The sequence below is a fragment of the Panthera pardus genome, unplaced genomic scaffold, assembly GCF_024362965.1.
Source record: "Panthera pardus isolate Hobbes unplaced genomic scaffold, ASM2436296v1 HiC_scaffold_16, whole genome shotgun sequence".
Classification (NCBI taxonomy): domain Eukaryota; kingdom Metazoa; phylum Chordata; class Mammalia; order Carnivora; family Felidae; genus Panthera; species Panthera pardus.
In genome coordinates this window covers 3,643,688-3,667,078 of record NW_026526721.1, presented here as the reverse complement: position 1 = coordinate 3,667,078, position 23,391 = coordinate 3,643,688, and the positions used below count along the sequence as shown (strand labels likewise).

The 23,391-nt window shown below is 55.4% G+C and overlaps 1 protein-coding gene and 1 long non-coding RNA gene across 2 annotated transcripts; one reads left to right on the top strand and one right to left on the bottom strand.

Annotated features, from left to right (window-relative positions):
- Positions 1–4,886: 4,886 nt before the first annotated feature.
- On the bottom strand, positions 4,887–7,327 carry TFF1 (trefoil factor 1). Its single transcript, XM_019432739.2, has 3 exons — positions 7,067–7,327; positions 5,471–5,623; positions 4,887–5,064 (listed from the first exon to the last, which is right to left on the bottom strand). The coding sequence occupies exons 1-3, from the start codon at positions 7,140–7,142 to the stop codon at positions 5,048–5,050; spliced, it is 246 nt and encodes an 81-aa protein (XP_019288284.1). The 5' UTR covers positions 7,143–7,327; the 3' UTR covers positions 4,887–5,047.
- Positions 7,328–8,457: 1,130 nt separating this feature from the next.
- LOC109256967 (uncharacterized) lies at positions 8,458–17,267 on the top strand. The gene is made up of 3 exons (XR_002075854.2): positions 8,458–8,669; positions 15,690–16,175; positions 17,175–17,267. It is a non-coding gene; the product is annotated as an uncharacterized LOC109256967 (long non-coding RNA).
- Positions 17,268–23,391: the final 6,124 nt, after the last annotated feature.

Sequence of the window (23,391 nt, the reverse complement as noted above, 5' to 3'; positions counted from 1 at the left end):
CAGGAGGACTTGGGGGCAAAGGGAGGCAGCACAAAGATGCTGAGGCCCACGCCGTGGGCTCTGCCATGAGTAACAAAGCCCTTTGCCTCTGAACCAGGAATCTCGTATCCTCTGCCAGCACCTGGCAGTCTGTCGGCTTGCAAGGAAGGTAAACTCAGCCCTTCCAAGTCCTCTGCACTGACTGAAAGTCCTTTCCACGTTTGCCTTTAGAGTACACGTCCCCAACTTTCAGGTCACTCAGTCGTGTGGCACCACATACGTATGTAGCTGTGTGTGGTTTTCCCCGATTCAATCTGCTACCCCCCAAACGGCCAGCTCAGAGCAATGTTACGAGCTGAGAACAGTCAAGAAATCCCTTTAATAACAATGCCAATGCTCTTCCTGTTGCCAACTGTAACTTTCCATCTGCTCGGACCCTACACGAGTGACTGTTCCCTAGGAGCCCTTGACACCTTCCGGTAAGTTCCGGTGCTGGGCTTGCCATGTGTGTGTCTCTCTTTGAGCTGATGTTTCCTATCAGGCTCGCAGGCACTGAACCTTTCCACCAACCGCCTTTCCCCGAACTCACGGAGAAAGGTGAGGGAGTTTTCTTAAGCTAACAATATCCTTGTCAGTGACCCTACAAACATGATCTGAAACCACAACTTGGCTTCAAGAACTGGTTCCTGGTCTGGCGTTTAGTTCAACATTTTTCTGAACAGAACCCTGTTCCTGTGTGGGAAATCATCCGGAAGAAAGGGTCGCCAACAGGTACACAGAACAGGAAGGCTCGTGGAGCAAAGCCACAGAGCGTGGTAATCCATCTGTAACGCGTGTGAAAATCGAGAGGCAGGTTAACATTTCGCCTGAGGTGCAGGTGGGTTTAGAAGGACCACACACCTGATCCTGGGTCAGGAAATACTCACAGGTCCTGTCCTGTTCTCGGACTTTCCACCGACGCATGGTAACCGGGACCAGAATCGGCGTTTGAGCAAGGGGCCGGGACATGGATGGCACCAGGGGCCACCACCAGCTCAGGCTTCGTTGGAGAGACCCGGGGTGAACGCTTCCCGCCCAGCCATAGCCCACGGTGACCCGCAGAACAGCCGTGACATTAGTCTGTGTTTCTGGGGTTGACACATGGACCCCCATTTGGGCCCTGACGGGAGTCACGATGGGTACCTGACCGAGGGGTGTCAGAAAGCTGTCAGCCCAGACACGCACAGTCTGCTTCTGGTGGCCTGGCCTCTCCAGCCCTGCCTGTTTTTGGCAACATTTCTGTTGTTTGTTCCCTTTCGTCATGTCACATGTCCTACAGGTTACCGTCTACCTTTTTTTTAAAGTTTATTTTATTTATTTACTTTGAGAGAAAGAAAGAGAGCACACGAGCTGGGAAGGGGCACAAAGGGGGGGGGAGAGAGGATCCCCAGCACGTTCTGTGCTGTCCCTCAGTGTGCGGTCCTTCACTGAGGTGGCCTGAGCTAACACACCGACTCCAGCTGGAGGAGAAAGCGGGGAGAGGGTTATCTGGCTTCAGGGTGTCACTGGAACCTCAGGGCCGCAGCCCCGTCAACTTCAAGGTCAGGACGTGCCCCCGCCCTGGCCTGGCCCCTCTCCATCGTCCTCCCCGCTCCTCTCCTGGGAGCTCCTCCGTCGTGCATTCCGAGATTCTGGGTCCGTTCCAGGGCTGACGGAGACCAGCTCTCTCCCACGCCAGCTGTCTACCTACGAGATCCCCCAACTCCGCCTGAAACGTGAATCACTTGCCACGGGAGACTTCCTGAAGTCCTTCAAGGACGTGGAAAGTTCTGGAAGGTCCCCTGAGATGCTGGCTTCCAGGCTGGTGGGAAAAGGGCAACAAGCGGGATGGGAAGGACAGCTTTGCCAGGGTTTAAATGGATCAAGCTGGCATTTTAGCTTCGTGTCTAGTAAAACCAAGATCACTGTAAGCAGACACATCACTCCATTGCCTGTTCCTGAAAACGACATAGAAAATATACAAATCTTTCCACTGCCAAGAGATGTGTTCAAACAGAGCAGTTATCGGGTGGCCTCCTCTCCTCCGACGGAAATCCAGCGGTGTAAGGTATGGAAGGCTTGCCCCAAATGGCCCCCTTCGCTGGGTTCCCCGGGGCCCTTTAAGAGCCGAGTGTGCGTGCGTGTGTGCACGCGTGTGACAGACACGTCCTTCCTGGCGCCTTAGCAGCACAACGGTTCCCACGAAGGTGCTTTGTTGCCACAGCTGCCTGCTTCCCACCCCCTTTGGCACTTCAAGGACTCAAGGGGGCCCAGGCTGCCACAACCAGGCCACCCCGGGTTCCTATTGCTGGGAGGCAGGGGAGGGCTGGGGGTGGCACCGGGGCCTGGAGAGGGGGCTGGAGGGAACTGGAGGGGCCTGGAGGGGGCCTGGAGGGATCTGGAGGGGACGAAGAGGGGGCCAGAGGGGCCTGGAGGGTGGCTGGGAGGGTGGCCAGGAGGGGGCTAGGAGGGGTCTGGAGGGGTCTGGAGGGGGTCAGGAAGGGGCTGGAGGGGGCCTGGAGGGTGGCTGGGAGGGGGCCGGGAGGAGTCCAGTAGGGGGCTGGAGTGGGCCCGGGAGGGTGGTCAGGAGGGGGCTGGGAGGGGTCTGGAGGGGGCTGGAGGGGGTCAGGAAGGGGCTGGAGGGGGCCTGGAGGGTGGCTGGGAGGGGGCCGGGAGGAGTCCAGTGAGGAGCTGGAGTGGGCCCGGGAGGGTGGTCAGGAGGGGGCTGGGAGGGGGCCGGGAGGGGGCCATAGGTCCACCCATGAAGCAGTGACTCCTTTGTGTTCCCAGCGCTGAGGACACAGCCCCTGTCACCACCGCAGAGCCTCTCTGTTCTGCCAGGCACCCTCCCTCCTTGGGCCCGAGGAGAAAGCCGCACGCCCCCAGTGCCCCCGACCCCAGCTCTAGCCTCTGCGCCCACGTTACCCCTCGGGCTCCCCAGCCCCCGCAGCAAAGCTTCAGGGAGCTGCGGGCCACCAAGGGACGGAGGGACCAAGGGACACAGAGCAGCTTATACTGAGTGTCGCCAAGGCAGTTCGAGTCCTAGAGCCTTCGGGGCGCCCCACCCCTCTGATATGTCAGGACCCCCGCTGCCGCCTGAGTGTTCTCTCGCCCTCCCCTCGTCTGTAGTCTGCTGGCGGGATTCTTGGACAGGGTGCGATTTTCCACAAGGACAGAGTAGCAGAGACCAAACTGAACCTCCCTTGTGCCCCACCTCCCAGGCAGGGACAGAAGGCCGCGTGTCCCCTCTGGAGGCAGGGCCATCCCTGCAGAGTCCCCAGGCTCTCTCTAGTCTGCAGTCCAGATGGTGGGGCCAAGATCACACAGCCACGCATCCTGGATGGTCCCCAGCGGATGCCGGACCCGGATTTCTCCCCGTGTCACATGATGGGAGGGGGAGCTGGAGACACTACCAGCCTTCAGCCCCTCCCCCCACCCCGCCCTCACCGGGCAGAAATCCAGGGAAATGCAAGGAAGGTGGGGACACAGCTAGTCACCAGGTCCGGGGCCCCTCCTGGTACATGGGCCAGGAGGAAGGCCCGTCCCTGCTGGACACTCCCAGCCACGGGAGCACTGCGACCAAGGAGCCCCCGGTCAGCGGGTCACGGAAAGTGCCGCTTGAGCCACACAGCCCTCTGGGGGAGTCGGGGCGGGGGGAGCATCTCACTATCACATGCCCTGCTTGTTGGCTCCAGCAGAGAAGTCGTCTATTGTCCAGCACGCTAGGTCCCGTGTGACACGGGAAGGAGCGAAGGCGTCCTCCACCCCCTCCTTTCTCTCAGCTGCATCCTTGAAATTATCACAGACCCGGATTCTGGAGAGCCCGTGATCCAGGAGGGTGGCTGGGCTGGTCGGGCTGTGTGCCTGCTCACGCGGGAGACTGGCAAACGTTCTCCCGCCCATCCTCGTCAGTTGGGAAGATAAGGACGAGATATCATTTGTAAGGGAGTTGGTTTCGAAAACAGAAAGATACGCCTTTTAACTGTCCCCGCAACACCTGCCGTTCACTCCTGACAAGGACCCCGAGCTTCCGCTGAGAGCCTGCGTCACACCAAGGGTTTAGGGAGTAGCCGGGGGGGAGTGCTGGGTGTGAAGGAGGAAACCGATAGATTGCCTGCTCCTTTAACAGCTCAAGGGAGGACTCTGCCGAAGGACTTTCACGTTGGGTGAGAGTTCGCTGCACCCCTCTCCCCCCACGGTGGCTGGGCCTTGGTTATGTGTGGTCGAGGAACAGAAGACCAAACGAGCAGTCGTTTAACCCGTCGGGACATTTGGGTTTACTCAACATGAAGTCTCAAGGTGGGTGAGTCAAATCAGGAGCCCAGGGGTGTCAAACCTCTAGTTCTATGCCTTTTCCTCATTAGCACAGAACGGCTGCTTGGAGCAGCACATCACACCCTCAGAGCACACAGCGTCCGAAGGCAAGGCTGCAGAGCCTGGCCAGGACCGCCAGAGGGAGCTCTTCTCCCAAGGAGGAAAAGTCGCTCCCCAGAGCCTCGGAATAGACTCCCTTGTGCCTCAAGAGTCAGAAGGAAGCCACGCAGCCTCCTGCAGCTGCGAGAGGCTGGGAGAGTGAGTACTCGCCTCCGCTTTATGTCGAGTGGGAGTCAGGTAAGAAGGAAGGTGGGGAGTGGGCGGCAGGTCCCCGGGGAAAGGCCTGGGGCTCCATGTCATGGGGGTGAGCCCACCCCTCTGGTGCCGGGGACCAGACCAACCGCCCTCCCCAGGACGCGAGCTTTGCCCGAGACCATCTAGCAGGCCTATGGGTTGACGCCCACCGCTGACACACGCCTAGGAGGCCTTGGTGGCACGGTGAGCGCGTCATTCCCTCCTCGGGCCCTCGCAAAGTCCAATCATGTGCAGTTTTTCACAAGAACTGAAAACGCGAGTAACATCCATGTCTTTTAATCTTTAAGCCAATTTCGAGCAGGGGAGTGTGTGAGTCCGTCCACGCCGTGAGCGCTGGTGCAGGTGCGGAGGCCCCGAGGGCTGGGCTCCCGGCCACCGGGGAGGCCATGGCCGCTCCTGGTGAGGCTCGGCCGAAGCGCGTCTAGAAGGAGCACTCCTCTGCAGGGTGAGGCGGGGGGAGAAGGCGCGAGGCAGTGAGAGGTAAAGAACCACAGAAATTGGACTCGGCAGCCCAAGGGGGACATTTCCTTGGAAAACTCGCTCCAGCCTCATATCGTGGTTGGCGTTTGCTCCACTGCAGCCAAGCGGCAGGTAAGGAGCAACCAGGATTCGTCAGAGGCTTCCGGTTAGCCACGCGAAGAAAAGCCACGAGCAGACAGAGCTCCTCGCCGGGCGACGTTTCAGCCCGGTCTTTGTGTCCCCAGCCCGACATCGGCCCGACGCCACCCCCCAAGGCCACCCCGCGGCCCCCGTTGGCCATGCAGACACGGCCGGCAGTGCGGACCAGGGCCGTCCCGTCACTCATCCTACACCTTCAGACCCCCCAGAGCCGCCCCGGCCCTACCTTCGGGAGGGTTGTCCACGGCCACGGGGAAGAAGCACCACGGGACTCCACGCACAGTGTTGTCGAAGCAGCAGCCCTTATCTTTGCACTGGGAGGGCGTGATTCCCGGGGAGCCACAGTTCGTCCTCTTGTGAGGATCCACAACGCACATCTCTGAACCTATAGGGGACAAGAGGCCAAGTCAGGTCTTGGGCTGTCGTCTGCCTTCCTTCTCCAGTTGAATCGGCAGCCAGCTGGCGCCGCTGATGGGGACTCGGGGCTCAGGGGACAAGAGGGACACCCTGTCCCTCGTCTCTAGATGCAAAGGCACAGAAGCTCAGGGCCATCGCAAGGTGCCCGGGATTTGTAAATGTCACGTCCACCGACAGAACTTACGGATGCATTCATTCATTCCAGCCAACAATAACTCCGCTTAGCACCTATGGAGCATCATTTGTGCGTGCTAGAAACAGAAATTAGCACAGCAAAACCAGACGGTGAAGGTCAAGCTCGTGCGGGGCCCTGTGCCGGGAGCTGGGGACCCGGAAACTAAAAATAGGACAGTCGTTGTTAAGAAGCTAGCAGCCTAAGGGAGGAGAAAGCCAAGTAAATGCCCCGAACGGCACAGTGTGTCCGTCCCAGGGTGCTGAGGGCAAGCACGGGACGGACAGGGACCAGACTGAACGAAGCAAGGAGGGCTTCTAGTTGGGGACAAGGCCGTGGGGGTATCCTGCAGGGGGAGCGGCGTGCTCAAAGGCAGTCAAGAGAGAGGGGGAGCAAGGTGCCTTTCCGGAGGCATCGCCCCGTTTGCAAGAAAGACGCAGGGGCTGGGGTGGGTGGGCGCCAGCTTTAACCCGGAGTGGGGGCTGGTGATGGAAGCCAGACCACGTGGCCAGACCGCGCAGGGGACGCGGGGCTCCCGTGTGGCCTACACACGAGAACTGAAGGGGCCGAACCCACGTCTGTTCCTCTGTTAGACCCGGCAAAGCACATGAAGGGGAGGATCGCCTCAAGCTTTCTCTGAAGAAAGGGTTCCGTGGCTTCGTGGGAAAGTTCTGGACCATCTCCCACCGGCTGGGCGGCCCCTGCAGGATGGCAGGCTCCCTGGGTCTGGCTCTGCACCCGAAAGGGGAGGTGGCATGGCCCCCCCCCCCCAAACACACACACAGGGAGGCTGTGAAGTCAGGAGGACACATGCGCGTGCACGTTCAGACGCAGCTCTGCGTCCCTCCCCCTGCCCGAGGGCGAAGTGGCAGCTGGGGGTGGGGGCGGGGGGCTCGCTGGGTGATGCGGCCCCTCCCGGCCGGCACTGCTCGACCGGAAGTCAAGGTTTCCAAGCTGCTGTCCATTCAATGGACCGTCGCTGTCGCATGACAGAACTACGAGAAAGCGATTTCCACTGGGGCGTCCACCCGCGTCCTCCCAGCAGCGCTCGGAGCTTCTGTGGCCTCTGCTCTTTCGCTGCTTTCCACCTGCCTTCACCCTCCAAAATCCTCCCAGGGCCCAGAACAGTGCTCGGCTCAAACACATGGACTGTGACACACGGTGTCCACCCCCCCCCGCCAGGGGCTGACCCAGGTCTGGTGCCCACCGTGAAGCGGGGAGAAGGCTGCTTACCCAGCTGGCCCTGGGCCAAGGAACTGAGGGCCAGTGTGGACACCAACAGCAGGACGCAGAGAACCCTGGGCTCCATGGCGGCCGTGACCTTCCTCTCTGCTCTACCGGAGACCACGAGTCAGGGATGAGAACCCGTCCAGGCTCTGGATTTTATGCAGGCTCTGTTTGCCCAATGAGTGTTAGGTAACATTTGCCTAAGGAGGGTCCTGCAACTCTCCACTCCGCATAATCTCCTCTGATCAACACAGTGTGCTGATACAAGCAAGTGCTGAATTGTCATCTAGCTGAGGGACCTCAGAAGGTCCCTCCTGTGCCGTGGGAGTCTCCTGGGCCACGACCCCATCCAGCTCCTAACCGCAGTGGAGGCCCTCCTGCGAATGTCAACATTTCACTCACCGAAGAGTGAGTCACGGGAGAGGTGGCCCGAAAAATCACAGTTGTGTCAACAGTGGCTCACGGGGTCACCCTTCACGGGGTCGGCTGATGCGGGGACGGGGTGGGGGGTGGGGTGGGAAGGAGAAGGAGCAAACAGGGCCCAGCCATCAGACCACGTTCTCCATCGATCTGAGATTCTGAGAATCCAGGTGGGGGCAAGGGGGAGAGCCCTGGCGGGACAAGAGGAGCAGGAAGGGGACAGGCCCGTGTCCCCTCCCCTCTCCACCAGAGCACTCGGGACTTCGAACGTCATCTTCTCTCCAGGAGTTCTGTCTCTGTTGGGCATTTCTGTGGCAAAGTCGTATGTGACCAAAGCGCAATGAGGTCCCTCCCGGAGGAAACGTGACTCCCCCGAAGGGGCTCACGATCCGCGGGGCACCAACATTGAAAACTCGGAAAGTTTAACATCCCACTCAGAGGACGTGCATGAGCATTTTTACTTACTTACCTAATTTTTTTTTCTTTTCCCTTAAAAAAATTTTTTTAATCTTTATTTGTTTTTGAGAGAGAGAGAGAGAGAGAGAAAGAGAGGGAGAGAAAGCACGAGTGGGGGAGGGGCAGAGAGAGACGGAGACACAGAATTTGAAGCAGGCTCCAGGCTCCGAGCTGTCAGCCCAGAGCCCGACTCGGGGCTCAAACTCACACTGTGAGATCATGACCTGAGCCGAAGTTGGATGCTCAACCGTCTGAGCCACCCCGGCGTGCCTAAATTATCTTTTTAAAATTTCATGTTCATAACCAGAAGTTGTGTAGATAAGAGCAACCATCTAAACCGACTGAGGACAGGTGTTCCTCCCTCTGGGGGACCGCTCTCCCCATCTCAGTTCCCCGAGTGAGGCCCCCTTGACTTTGTGCTCAAGAGCCACCTGCAGCCTGCGCTCCCCTGGCCCCAGCTGCTCTGGGGTCTTCCGTCCCGGAGCCTTTGCCGTCCCGGTGCACAGGGAACTTGCTCTGTCCCCTGGAGACAGAAGGTCCGCAAAGGCAGGGGGCTCTGTGTGCTCTGTGCATTCCGGTGGCCCAACGCTGATCTCCGTCCTTATTCCATAAATATCTGTGGAAGAATGAATGAATGAATGAATGAGCCATAGGAGAAATAGTTTTTCCTCATTGAAAGATGGGGCTCTGAGAACGGCTAGCCTTGGAGAGGTGCTCACTTTCCTTGTGCCTGGTGAGTAAGTCCTTGCGGCCCCTCTGGAGGGGAGCTCCCACCCTGAGCCCAGGCCCCTCTCATGCCCGCCAACCAGGGTCTCCAGGAGAGGCCCCATGTGCAGGACCCGGGGTGGGGGGACCAGGGCGCAGAGTCCTCTGTGGGGTTCAGTTTGTCAGGGATGGGCCTGGGGGGGCGGGGGCTGCATCTGCAATGTTGCTCATGATGAAGGAAAACCACTACTCACTTCTCAGGGTGATGTGGGAGCTCTCAGACACAGAAATGCAAATTGCACAACAGTTTGGGAGAGAAGTGTGTGATGTTCAGTGGAGTTGACGCTACATAGGCTCACAATCCAGCAGTTCCCCTGGTTCTGGGTCTACTGTGTCCCACAGGTAAACCCCCCACATTTGGGCAGAAGGAAACACGGACAAGGACCATCTTTGCATCATTGCCTGTAATACCTTTCAAAAAAAGAAAGGAGGAAGAAAGGGAGAAGCTTTTTAAAAAAGGAAGAGAAGAAAGAAAGGAAGAAAGAAAGGGAAAGAAAGAAAGAAAGAAAGAAAGAAAGAAAGAAAGAGAAAGGAAGAAAGAAAGAAAAAGAAAGAAAGAAAGAAAGAAAGAAAGAAAAGGGAAAGGAAGAAAGAAAGAAAGAAAGAAAGGGAAAGGAAGAAAGAAAGAGAAAGGGAAAGAAAGAAAGAAAGAAAGAAAGAGAGAAAGAAAGAAAGACAAAGGAAGAAAGAAAGAAAGAAAGAGAAAGAAAGAAAGAACAAAAGAAAGAAAGAAAAAGGAAAGGAAGAAAGGAAGAAGGAAAGAAAGAAAGGGAAAGAAATAAAGAAGGAAAGGGAAAGGAAGAAAGAAAGAGAAAGGGAAAGAAAGAAAGAAAGAAAGAAAGACAAAGGAAGAAAGAAAGAAAGAAAGAGAAAGAAAGAAAGAACAAAAGAAAGAAAGAAAAAGGAAAGGAAGAAAGGAAGAAGGAAAGAAAGAAAGGGAAAGAAATAAAGAAAGAAAGGGAAAGGAAGAAAGAAAGAGAAAGGGAAAGAAAGAAAGAAAGAAAGGCAAAGGAAGAAAGAAAGAAAGAAAGAAAGAGAAAGAAAGAAAGAACAAAAGAAAGAAAGAAAAAGGAAAGGAAGAAAGGAAAAAGGAAAGAAAGAAAGGGAAAGAAATAAAGAAAGAAAGGGAAAGGAAGAAAGAAAGAGAAAGGGAAAGGAAGAAAGAAAGAAAGAAAGAAGAAAGGAAGGAAGGAAGAAAGAAGGAAGAAAGAAAGAAAGGGAAAGGAAGAAAGAAAGAAAGAAAGAAAGGGAAAGGAAGAAAAGAAAGAAAGAAAGAAAGAAAGAAAGAAAGAAAGAAAGGGAAAGAAGGAAAGAACAAAAGAAAGAAAAGGGAAAGGAAGAAAGAAAGAAAGAGAAAGAAAGAAAGAACAAAAGAAAGAAAGAAAAAGGAAAGGAAGAAAGGAAGAAGGAAAGAAAGAAAGGGAAAGAAATAAAGAAAGAGAAAGGGAAAGAAAGAAAGAAAGAAGAAAGGAAGGAAGGAAGAAAGAAGGAAGAAAGAAAGAAAGGGAAAGGAAGAAAGAAAGAAAGGGAAAGAAGGAAAGAACAAAAGAAAGAAAGAAAAGGGAAAGGAAGAAAGAAAGAAAGAGAAAGGGAAAGAAATAAAGAGGAAGAAAGAAAGAAAGAAAGAAAGAAAGAAAGAAAGAAAGAAGAAAGAGAAAGGAAGAAAGAAGGAAAGAAAGAAGAAAGAGAAAGGAAGAAAGAATGGAAGGAGGGAAGGAGGGAGGGAAGGGAGGGAAAGAGACAGGGAGGAGGAAATCAGGAGGAGGGAGGAAAAATAAAAGAGGAAACAATATAAATGTTCATACATGTTTATTGACAAGGGAAAGGGAGAAAGGACGTAAAATATACGCGCACCAAGTACCTTGCAGACGATGAAAATGAATGAGTAAATGGAAATGAATAAATATTGAAACAAAGCTGAGTGAAAATATAAGAATGACCTTTACAGTGTGAACCCATTGCTGATGCAGATTTCCGAGGTCAGCAAGGAGCACAGAGCGAGGGCCGCCCCAGGGAGGCCGAGGTGGCAGCCCTGCGTGGGGGGCAGGTTGCTGACCTGTGTCCGGGAAGGGGGACAGGAGGACGGGGACATGGGAGTCAGGAGGCTGCCGAGGGCCATCAGAATGCGCATCATGTTCCTTTCACAGCAGGAAATGGGGGGGGCGCTGTGGTGGAAAGGTCGGCATCTATTTAAGGAGACGCAGATTCACGGGTGTGCGTCCTGCTGTTCTCCCTGTGTTCCCTGCGGTGATCCCTGCTCCCTGGGAATGGCTGGGTGGGGGGTTCGTGGGTGCACTGGGGGCCCGGGCACTGTGACCGGGTGGTGGGCTGGCAGGTGGGGTGCTGTGATCTGGGGGCTGCGCTGGGGGCTGGGGTGCTGAGACATAGGGGCCATGCTGGGGGCCGGAGTGCTGAAACCGGGGCAGGGGGGGCTGGGAGCCAGGGCGCTGTGACTGGGGGCCTCGCTGGGGGCCCGGGTGCAGTGACTGGGTGGCGTCCTGGGGGTCAGGGCACTGCGACTGGGAGCGGGGCTGGGGGCCGTGACCGGGGGGCACTGGGGACCGGGGTTTTATGACTGAGGAGTGCTGGGGGCCCGGGCCTCATCCAGCAGCAGAGGTGACCCCCTGGGCCCCTGTGTGAGGGGGACAGCTCTCCTACCCAGCAACCTCCGCAGAGCGTGGGCCACAGCACAGCTCACCCAGGTGTCGGCCCAGGAACAGGGCCCCAGTGTCCTCAGGACCATTCCACGCCTGACGTGGCCTCCAGGTGCGTCGGGGTTAGACCCCTCACGACCCAAGGCCCCGGGGAAGCTGCACACCTTCCTGGACAGGAGCCTGGGGGTGTCGAGAGCAGAGTCGGGCAGCATGAGAGCCTGGGGAATGAAGGCGCCGTGCTCAGAGCACTGACATCATCATACCCGCTCAGGGTGAGAAGCCACCGTCTGGGCGGGCTGGAGCCGTGGGCTTGGTGGTGGCCAACGGCTCATGCAGTGGACACGCTGAGGGTCCCGACACACGTTCAGCCTCGCTGCTCAAGGTGGTCTGTTCCCTCGCAGACGTCATGAAGTCAAATCTGCATTCTAGAAAGTTCCCAGGTGCTTCACGTGCACAGTAGGTGCAGGAAACCGGGTGCCGCAGCGGAGGATGGGGTCTCGGGCTCAAGGAGGCTTGGGCGCTGGAGTGCACCTATCACGGGCACCCTTCTTAGCCACACTGGGAACGCCCGGAATGTGCCTCTGTCACTCAGGTGCTCAGAACCGCCTTGGAGAGGGACCACCAGCATCCTTCACCATGGGATGGAGGCCAGGTCCCTTTGAGGAAGGGCCTTGCATCGAGGCCACAAGTGCCGTGATGGGTCTTCCCCAAGCCTTCCCCAGAATGATCTGAGCCACTCACCAGTGCTATGGGTTCAACTGTGTCCCCTCAAAAGATGTGGAAGTCCTAGCCTCCAGTACCTGTGAATGGACCTTATTTGGAAATAAGATCTTTGCAGATGACCAGGTTAAGATGAGGTCATTGGCGTGGACCCTAATCCGATATGCTCGGTGTCCTTATAAAAGGGGACATTCGGACACAGACATACCCAGAGGGCGGATGATGTAAAGACACAAGCCAAGGAATGCCTGAGTCTCCAGAAGCCGGGAGAGGGGCCTGAGATAGATTCACTCTCAGAAGGACCTAACCCTGGGGCCACCTTGATTTTGGACCTCCAGCCTCCGGACTGTGTGACCATAAGTTTCGGTTGTAAGTTCCGTTTGTGGTACTTTATTACAGCAGTTCTGGAAGACTAATCCAAGCAGGGTGAGTGAGCACCAGAGAAAGGAAAATATTTGGAGTTTCTGATGGTCATTAAATATGAGCTCTGAATACCACTAACCCCGAGACCCAAACTCATGTGGGTCACCAAAGAGGGATCCCGTGGGTTTCAGGCCCGAGATGGACTCTTGGCCCCAGTCTGTCCCATTATGGGTCCCTTGGGGACCCCCCCAGGCCCAGCGAGACCGGCAGCCCTCTTTGCAAAAGACCCAGTAGTAAGTACACCAGGCTTTCTGGGCTACTTTGCTCTCGGTCGTGCATCTTCTTTGCTTTATTTTTGCAACCCTTAAAAAGTACAGAAACCGTTTTTAGTTTGCAGGTTCACAGGCAACGTTTGGCCCCCAGACCGTCCTCTGTTAAGCCCTGTGCCTACAGTATCATAAATGTAACTGCAGCTGAGGCTCCAGAGGGGGTAGCTTTCCTGGAGCACCCCCCCACCCCCACCCCCCGGCCACCCGGCCCCTGATCTGCAGCGACTGACCCGGACAATGTCTGCCCTTCCCCCCCTTCCCTTTAGACAAATTAGTCCACAGGATTTTGCTATCGTCCGGCCCGGGTCACAATACACCCCCACAGTGTGGCGGGTTGAGGCTCCTGCCAGCTCTCCTGCTCTGTCAGAACACTCTGGAGAGACCTTGGACACGGTGCTAAACGTCCTGCTGGCCCATTACACTGGTGTCGTGAGGTTACGTCAGCTGGATTTGGAACATGGGACCGAGGACGCCTTCGGAAAGCCCACGTGCGTCAGAGATCACAACCGCAGAAGTTCAGGGTCCCCGGCCTGTTAGTGGGGTGTTTGGGAGTGTGGGGCAGTGGAAGCCTTCCCTCTAAAGGGGGAGATAAACCTCTGCACCTGCACCACTCACCCCAACAAATGCACGTGGGCCTGTTTGGATTTCGGAGGTGACATATACTACATTTGAACGTTCTGTTCTGGCTCGTCGGCCAGGCTATCAGTAAAGATTGCGGTTTCCAGAGGACGTCAGAACAGCACACGCCTCACAGGAGCGGGCGGGGCTGTGATGCGAGAGCCCCGACCCTCGGGGCCGGGAGGCCGGACGTCTTGAGAAGTAGGCACGGCCGAGGCGGACGCTGTATGGTCGGGTCTGCACGAGCCTTCCCTCTGAGCCCGCAGCTGCCGGCGGCCCACACTTGAGAATTAACAGAATGCACAGTCCACGGCCTGGGATACAGAACAGTGCAGCGTAGGGCAAGGAAATATAACGATGGGCAAGTAATTCGCCCGTCTTTCCACGTGGCCCAGCACGCGGGAGCAGTTACCTCGACAGAATGTGGACTCGTGTGCTCAGCGGGCAGCTGGTGGCCCATATGTCAGCTGATGCCTTAGACCAGAGCAGTATATGGTTCCTTCTCAACCGAAGTGCCCACGTCTGGGCACCAAGCAACAGATGACTATAGGACGGGAATCCTGGAAGAAATGTTGCTTCTGATGCCCATGACCACGGCCCTCGTGGGCTGGAGTGCTGTGGCCCACGACAGGCTGGCTTCCAATCAGAAACACACTCCTGGGTCCACTGAATTGGCCGTGAGGGCTGCTGTTCCTGCCTCCAAAACAGCAGACAGAGAAGGAGGTGTGACTGGAGGGACCAGTCCCAATCGTCAAGGGACATAGTGCTTCTGCACAGCGGGGTCTGGGAGAACGATGCTCGTTCTGTGCCCTTGCTCTGTGCCGACAGCTCGGAGCCTGGAGCATGTTTCGGATTCTGTGTCTCCCTCTCTCTCTGACCCTCCCCCGTTCGTGCTCTGTCTCTCTCTGTCTCAAAAAAATAAACGTTAAAAAAAATTTAAAACAATATGTTAAAACTATGAAGTTTATAGTACACAGGATGAACAAAGGTTTAGAAACTGTGAGACATAAGCGTCTTATGCACGTCAGAATTTAAAACCCTGGAGTGCCCCCGGATACAGAAGCAAAGAATAGGAACACAAAACTTGAGAAGACCATATGTAAACGCCTAAAAACTACGGGAGAGGTGAGAACAATAATTAGTAGTCAAAGAAATAATTTAAAATGACCGTAACAGGGGCTCCGGGCGGCTCAGTCGGTTGAGCGTCCAACTCTTGGTTTCGGCTCAGGTCACTATCTCACGGTTCATGGGATCGAGCCCCACATCGGTCTCCATGCTGAGTGTGGGGGCTGCTTGGGATTCTCTCTCCCTCTCTCTCTGCCCTTCCCTGCTGACTCTTGTGCTCTCTCTCTCTCAAAATAAGTAAATAAACTTTAGAAATAAATGAATCAATTAAACAATAAAATAAAATGACTGTAACAGTTTAATTCCGAGGAGGCCACCGTCGGGGCTGAATCTTGGTGTTTGGAGACTTGATCCACGGAAGGGGGTGTTGAGCCCTGACGTTTCGTCTCCCGGCGAGCAGGGTGGTGGTGGCTGGGACGGGGCCGTGTCAGGGAGGAGAGAGCGTAGAGGCTCCCCGTGTTCACCATTTCTGTTCCCTTCACGGCCAAGTCTGCATCTCCCTGGCCTGCCCTGCATGGCCTTGGGGTTTCTGGATGAGACAAGGACTTGAGGGACAGGAAAGGGTGGCTTCCCTCAGTGAGGTTGCTGAAATCTCCAAGATAACAGACGCTGCGGGCCGGCCCCAGATCTGTGTTTGACTTCAGGGAAGGTGCCAGGAAGCAGGTCTTGGGGCAAACACATCGGGGTGTGGCCCACGGGGAGGCCTGCTTGGTCCAATACCCCTCGCTTGACTGGCTCACCGACTGCGGGGTCAGGGCAACACTCCCCTTCCTTTTGGAGGAGAGTGAAATCTTTACACGCGGCTCATACGAACACAGTATTTTCGAGTATAAAGTCGGTTACGCTCGTTACAGAAACAGTTCAATGACAAGGAAAAGCAGAATCCCGATGTGACTTGCCATCTTGCCCCCTGCTGTTTCTCCTTCTTTTCCCGACTGAGTTGTTCTTCACCCTCTTTGCCGTGTTCTTTTTGGTGTGACCAGAACATTCTCCACGTTACTGCGAATTCCATACGGTAAGCTGCTGACGTTTCCATGAAGCTTCCTCAGACCCGCCGTAGCCGCACTTCGGTGATGATTTTTACATCACGGGTCAATTCAGGGTTGTTGACGATTCTTCACGATTACTGGGATTTCTTTCACGAACGTCTTCATGCGAGATGATTTTTTCTGTGCTTAGGACGGTTTCCTTGGGGCAGCCCCCAAAGTACATTTACTGGGCCTGGGAGCGTGTTCTTCCTAAGGCTCCGGATACACAGCACCGCACGCCGACTTCCACCCAGGCGATGTTCATTTCCACTCGCCCTGGACGGAGGCGTCCATTCACCCAACCGCCGTCTTCTGGTTTAAGAACCAAAATTTGACAATTTTGCGCAACTGGCACTCCCTGACGTGGCCCCGCTCCCCCTGTCACCACCCTGCGCGCTCCGAGACGAAACGTCAGGGCTCAGCGCCCCCTTCCGTGGATCGAGTCTCCAAAAGCCAATATTGGGCCCCAACCATGCCCTCCTAGGCATTTAAAACTAGCAGCGAGCGACGAGGGAGCCAATGCCAAGTCTGTCACCAGCAAGCCAGCGCCTCCAGCATCCGGGCTGTGCCAAGCTGAACCTCCCCCACATGGCTCAGCACCAGCCAGGGCTGAGCAAAGCCCGACTCCTCCCAGCAGGTGAGTCTGGAATTCATCCGCTGGTTCCTCTGCCCGGTGCCGGGGAATATGGGGGAAGTGTGGCCCCTGAATCCCCCTCTGAACATCTGAAGCCCTTTGGTCAGCTTCAACCGTGTCGACCCCAGACATAGGCGTGCGGGTCGGTTTTCCATTTCACACGTGGGGATTTTCCATCTGGCCTGCACTGTTGGTGAACAGTCCCTTCTCCCGCTGAGCAAGGAACAAGAGGCATCGCACGTGAATTACTATTATTGGGAGCTTCCCGGTGATGGCAGTTCAGGTCCCTGTTCTGTTCTGAGGCCATTGTGCTATGCTATTTAAAAGTCCCAGAGATAGGGGTGCCCAGGTGGCTCAGCCGGTTGAGAGTCCAACTTCAGTCGTGATCTCGAGGTTCGTGAGTTCGAGCCCCACGTCGGGCTCTGTGCTGACAGCTCGGAGCCTAGAACCTGCTTCGGATTCTCCCTTCCCTGCTCATGCTCTGTCTCTCTCTCTCTCTCTCTCAAACACAAATAAACATTTTTTTAAAAAATTAAAAAAATAAATAAATAAACGTCCCAGAGATGAAGGCAGAACAAAGAAGGGGCCAGAGCGTCCTCTAATCTCAACTGATGGACAGGGAGACTCTTTTACTGGACAAAGGCCCTGGGGTTGGTCTGAAGATCCCCAAAAAACTTTACTTCCTGTTTATACCTTTTATTCATCTTCCCTTGGTTATTTGCTTCTTCTAAACGTGGTTACCGAGGGCTGGGTCCTACAGCTCGGGCAGGTCTGGTCACACAGTGATGCTTGGATTATGATGCATAAAGGATTGTGACTCTTAGACCAAGTCCTAGCTCGTTGGCTGTGTCCTCGCCTGGTCCTCATGTCTCTGCGGGGCACAGCGGCCCTGATGACAGCCTGGCATCCCTCTGAGCTAGTTGTCAGGGTTCCAGCTTCTGCGCAAACCTCACACCTGCTGGAGACAAAACCGAAAACGTTTTACGACTTTTATCATTACAGTTGTTACTGGAAGTTTATGCAAAACCAAACCGCAGAAACAATCTCCCCCAGCCGGGATCCTGTTTCCTCTTCCTGACAACCCTAAGATTTAGCCCAGGCGGGTGATCGGGGAGGGCTCTGGGGGGTAGGGGTGAGACGAAGAAACCGCCTGAGTCTGTGGTTAGGCCGAGGTGGTGAAGGCTGGAGCCCGCCCCAGTCACACTCCCAGACGCAACCACGTAAAGGGTGAGCCAGCGCGGGTTGGTCAGCAGCCCTCTCTATGGTATGACCAGCAACGTTGACAGGAGTGACTTTATTTTTAAAATATAAATGAGAAGCCATCCAAGATTCTCCCCATATTTTCCTCTCTCCCCCACATCCTTGGATACTCTCTTCAATAGCAAGAAAGATGGAGATGGAGTTACCGAGCTTGGGGCCAAACTCAGCCCAGAGGTCTCATGTGAAACGCACCCTGAACACAGGAGGCGGGAAATAGCTTCATATCCACAAGCTCCTCTGTGACATTCTATTTTTTTGTTTCTTTTTTTAGAGACAGTGCAAGTGGGGGAGAGGGGCAAAGGACAGAGAGAGGGAGAGAGAATCTTAAGCAGACTCCACACTCAGCCCGGAGCGCAAAAGGGGGCTCGACCTAATGACCCCAGGATCACGACCTGAGCTGAAATCAAGAGTTGGATGCTTCACCCACCGAGCCACCCAGGCACCCCTAGTGACATTCTATTTTTAAATCCCTGCTTCTAAAAGGGGGCATCATGGGGCATCATGGTTCCGAAGCGTGTCAGCGGAAAGTTTAGACTTGCCTTGAAAGTCTGCCCTTCCTGTTTTTCATCTTCCACATGAGGAGGTAATGAAAACAAATTTCAAAAACATGTCAAAGGGGAAAGTCAGTTTCTGAGTCCACGGTCCTGGCCTCCCCGGCCAGAGTCGGTACCGATGATGGCGAGAAGAGGAAGGTGACAGTGGCTCAAAATAAAACATGTGGTATGTGCATTCTTGAAAATTTTATGACACTTCTGTCGCTTTAAAACATCATTTTGCGTTTTAGGGGTGCCTGGGTGGCTCAGTCGGTTGAGCGTCCGACTTCGGCTCAGGTCACGATCTCGTGGTCCGTGGGTTTGAGCCCCGCGTCCGGCTCTGTGCTGCCAGCTCGGAGCCTGGAGCCTGCTTCGGATCCTGGGTCTCCCTCTCTCTCTCTGCCCCTCCCCCATTCATGCTCTGTCTGTGTCTCAAAAATAAATAAACATTAAAAAAAACCCCGTCATTTTGCATTTTTAAGACTTCAAAATGTATTAGTTCTTACGATGAAACAGCACCAACAGATGAAGCAAAAACTGATAGAGGAGAAAAGGGAACTAGATTACCCACAGTTATCATAGGGGACCCCAAGATGCCCTCCCAGCCACTGACAGTACTGGTCGTGGAATCAGCACAGACGAGGGGATGGGAGCCACACCTCACTCTCAGGACCAGCTGGTATTTACAGGACACACAACCCCACAATAGCAAGATACACACTGTTTTTGTCCACGTACGTTCACCAAGGAGGACCACATACTGGGTCGTGAGACAAATCCCAACAAATCTAAAAGAACTTAAAAAAAAAAATCACACAAGGTACGTTCTCTGACCATAATGGGATCAGATGAGAAATCGACAGCAGACAGGAAAATCTCTGAACATGTGGAAGTTAAATCACACACTACTCAATAATCCTTAGGTCAACAAGGAAGTTTCAAAAGGAATTTAGAAGTGCATAAACCGAATGAAAATGAATACGTGACATATCAAAGTGGTGCGGGACGCGGCTAAGGCAGTGCTGAGAGGGAATTCTGTCGCATCAACTGACACAGGAAATGAGGAGGGTTCTCAGATCAAAGCCTGAGTTTTCATCAGCCCCTGGGGGAGTACAGATTAAAAACCGCAGTGAGATATCACCACTCACCTACCAGAATGGCTGAAATGAGAAGCTGTCGCAGCACCAGATGCCGACCAGGGCTGGGAAAACTGGAGCCCTCCCACGTTCCTGGCGGGGATGTAAAACGTCGGGGCCACGCCGGGAGAGAGCGTGCAGCTTCTTAAAAGCCCGCACCGTGCACATACGGTCTCACCCAGCAACCTGAGAGACGCAGGCCGTTTGGTTCCACGACGCGAGAGCCGTGAGCCATTCTTCAGGAGGGAGACCAGGGCTTGCCAGGGCTTAGAACAAGGGCAAGCGTGGAGGATCCGTGAGGGGGTTCGGTGTGGTTTAAATGGGGGGAGCTTTGGGGCGCCCGGGTGGCTCAGTCCGTTGAGCGACCGACTTCAGCTCAGGTCACGATCTCACGGCTCGTGGGTTCGAGCCTGCTGCTGGACTGTAGTTTTGCAACGTTCTCCTTAGGGGAAAACTGGGCAGTTCATAGGAGACCCCTCTCTGCACTATTCCTATGACGGCATGTGATTCTATCATTATCTGAATAAAAACTTCAATTAAAGCAGAAAGAATGATTCTGAAATCATAGCGTTCAATGACCACGTAAACCGCAGAAAACCTTATTTATGTATTTCTTTTAATGTTTATTACTTTGAGAGAGACAGAGCATGAGCAGGGGAGAAGCATGAGAGAGGGGGGCACAGACTCCGAAGCAGGCTCCAGGCTCCAAGCTGTCAGCAAAGAGCCCCACGCAGGGCTCGACCCCACGAAATGTGAGATCCTGACCTGAGGCCCAAAGTCGGACACTGAACCGACTGAGCCACCCAGGCGCCCAAACCAAAGGGAACTTGAAAAAAGTGGCTTTGAATGAAACCCAGAGAACAAACTGTGGGTGGCTGGAGGGGAGGTGGGTGGGGGACGGGCTAGATGGGTGACAGGCTAGAGGAGGCGCTTGTCGGGATGAGCACTGGGTGGGGGGTGGGGGGGTTGTCCTATGTAAGAGATGAATCACTGGGCTCTACTCTGAAACCAAGGCTACGCTGCATGTGAACTAACTTGAATATAAACAAATTTGTTTTAAAGTCATTCTGAAGGTTATTTTCCTCAACCACCCTCTGGGTGATTGGCGACGGCTCCTGTCCTGGGGCGTGTGAGAGGGTGCGGGAGTGGACAACCGAGTCCCCCTGCCAGGAAGATAAGGGGGCCTCCCAGCCCCCCCTACAGGGGCCCACGGAGGGACTCTGCCTGAGGCCGGGGAGCCCCGGCAACTGAGTGCAGCCGCAGGCCGACTCCCTTGGGGGATGGAAAGGACTCGGGGCGCCGGGATCTCGCCTACGGGCTCTGAGTCATGGTGGGGGCTGGCAGGTGTGGCTGTGGTGACGAAGCCGGGAGGAAGGTGAGATGTGTCACTCGGGTCAGGCCAGGAGGCAGCTGCCGGGGGCTGGAAAAGATTCTGGAATTTTCCAGTGACCAGGAGGCATGAGTGGGCTGCCTTCCCCAGAGCCCCACCTGGCGGCCAGGCCTGGGAAGTTTCTAGGTCTCCTTTGAAGAAGGCTCTCTGGGAGCGCCTGGGCGGGGGGGGGGGGGGGGGGGGGGGGGGGGGGGGGGGGGGGCTCTGTCGGTGAAACGTCTGACTTCGGCTCAGGTCATGATCTCGCGGTTCGTGAGTTCGAGCCCCACGGCGGGCTCTGGGCCGATGGCTCAGAGCCTGGTTCAGCTTCTGGGTCTCCCTCTCTCTCTGTCCCTCCCCGACTCAAGCTCTCTCTCTCTCTCAAAAATAAATAATCTTGGGGCGCCTGGGTGGCTCAGTCGGTTAAGCGTCCGACTTTGGCTCAGGTCATGATCTCACAGTCTGTGAGTTCGAGCCCCGCGTCGGGCTCTGGGCTGATGGCTCAGAGCCTGGAGCCTGCTTCCGATTCTGTGTCTCCCTCTCTCTGCCCCCTCCCCCATTCATGCTCTGTCTCTCTCTGTCTCAAAAATAAATAAAAACGTTTAAAAAATTAAAAAAAAAATAAAAATAAAAAAAAATAAATAAATCTTAAAAAGATTAAAAGAAAAAAAAAAAAAAGGCGGCCCTCTGGGTGTGAGCTCTCTGGACCCTCGGGCAGTGATGGCTTCTGTCCCTTCCCCTTCCTTGCCTTTTCCTCCGGTGCCTCCAGGACTGTGTTGGCAACCACTATCGGCCGCCGTGGGCACCACAGGGAGACCGGGGAGCTCGGCTTGTCTGCAGCCCCCCTCGCTGCCCCCACCCGACCAAGGAAAGCAGGAGGGTGGGAGCTTCCAGGGTGCAAGTAAGCAATTTGGGGGGAAATTCAGAGCACGTCGGCACCCCAGAAGGGACAGGTGACCTGGGACGCTTCTGGAAGTGACACAGGAGCAGTCCAGCCGGCCGCGGCTCTCCGCCCTCAGCTCAGCCGGCCACCCGTGCAGATGCAGGGAACGTCGTGCCAGAAACCATCACCATGGCGGCAAGCTTTCCCTCTGGTGGGGAGAAGGGGGTCCAACGGGTAGGTTGTCGAAAGTAATCTATCTGAAGCCCGTGTTTCAGATTATGCAGCAGATGCCCTGTGCTTGTCGGCCATGGCCCTGTCTCTGTGCCACTGGTGAGACCCCATGCCTCCCGGCTGCTGGGGACCTGACCGGGAATCCGCATCTGCCCGCCTGGAGGGCGTGGTCCTCACACACACACACACACACACACACACACACACACATGCACCAACCCCCCGGTTGCCCTTCGGGCATCTCGCAGCCAGTCAGACCTTGGAGGCGGAGGCCGGTACCTGGAACTTCCTCCAGGGCCAGTGACGGGGTGAAGGTTTGCACACCCGTCCCTGGCTCGTACTCCCTGTGCCGCCGCGGGCAGATTCTCCAGGTGCGAGGTGGAGAAGTCAGACTTCTGCGAGCATCTGGAACCCCCACCCCCACCCCCACAGTTAGAAGAGGGACACAGGCGTTCACGGTTTTCGTGGCCAACTTGGCATTTAAGTCATCAACTGGTTTATGACACTCCTTGTTCCAAATGTCCCGTAATGTTGGTAGATCTTCTATGATACGTTTTAAAATGTTAAAATCCAGCCGTATCAAACACAAAAGAACCTACAAGAGAAGGAGCTGTCCCCGTGGCGCTGTCCGGGACACGTGGGCGCAGGCGCGGGCCCCTCATTCACTAGCCCCCGACACACACCCCCCGCACTTGCTTCTTCGGGTCCAAGCCACCAGGAGGAGCAGCCCGCCTCAGCCGTGGCATGTTCTCCTGCCTGTTTCTGTGGCTGCGGGTTAGCAGGGCTCCGGCCGGAACTTTCTCTGCTGGCTCCCACTCTGGCCTGGCCGTCAGGCATGCCGTAGATGCTAAGGCGTATCCCCCGAAAAAAGGGAAAAAACTGGAAAGAGCTCCACCCACGAAGCTCTGGCTGCAGCCAACAGGGGCCTCCATTGAGACCAGACATTTCTAGAGGAGGAAGCAGTTGACCATGACGTTGAATGGCCGATACGTCCCGGGCGGGTTGAAGCCGGTAGAGCAAAGTCTCTTTAGACCCCGATGCCTCCGAGCGTGGTTTTGTGGTGAGTTCGTTGCTTTAATTCGTGCTGGTACCATGTGCCTAGTGGAAACCCCCAAGGCCCCGCTGGCCCCACACGTGGGCTTGGGAAACTCACTCCTCTCACACCTCAGTTTCCTTATCTACGGAACGGGACTAATGATAATTCCTGTCTCGTAGGGTCGTTGCAACGATAAAAGGGAGCACGCAGGAAATGCGGTAGGGTAGATCAGTGCCAGGCACATGGTCCACCCTGATTAATTGCCTGCCGTTGGCATTACTCAAGACCTTCTGAAAGATTGTGAGCCAGCAAATATTTCCCAACACAATTCGATAGTAATTAAGGAAGGATGGAGTCACAATGTCTAGCCATTCAAATGCGCCGGCCCCACGGTCAAGGGCTCCCAGCTGAGGTCACATACAGCATCCCTCCTGTCTTCACAACTCGGACGCCCCACGCAGGAGCTACTGTACCTCAACCTTCAGAGACGCCTGGGCAAAACCCCTTAAAATAAAAACGCTCTTGTCCCTTTCTGACACGTGGAGATCTGTGTAGTGAGGCAGGGCTGGTGGGGCACAGATGGGATTGCTAAGCGGCCAGTCTGCCGGGGCTCTCCCTCTCTCCCTGTGCAGCCCCCACCCCCACCCCCGGGGTCTCGGACGTGCCGGGAGGCTCCCGGCGGCCTCTGCCTCCCCAGGCACCTGCCTGCTCTCTGAAACTCACCGTCTTTCCCACCGATGCCTCAAGGCAAAGCAATAGATTCACGTCTGA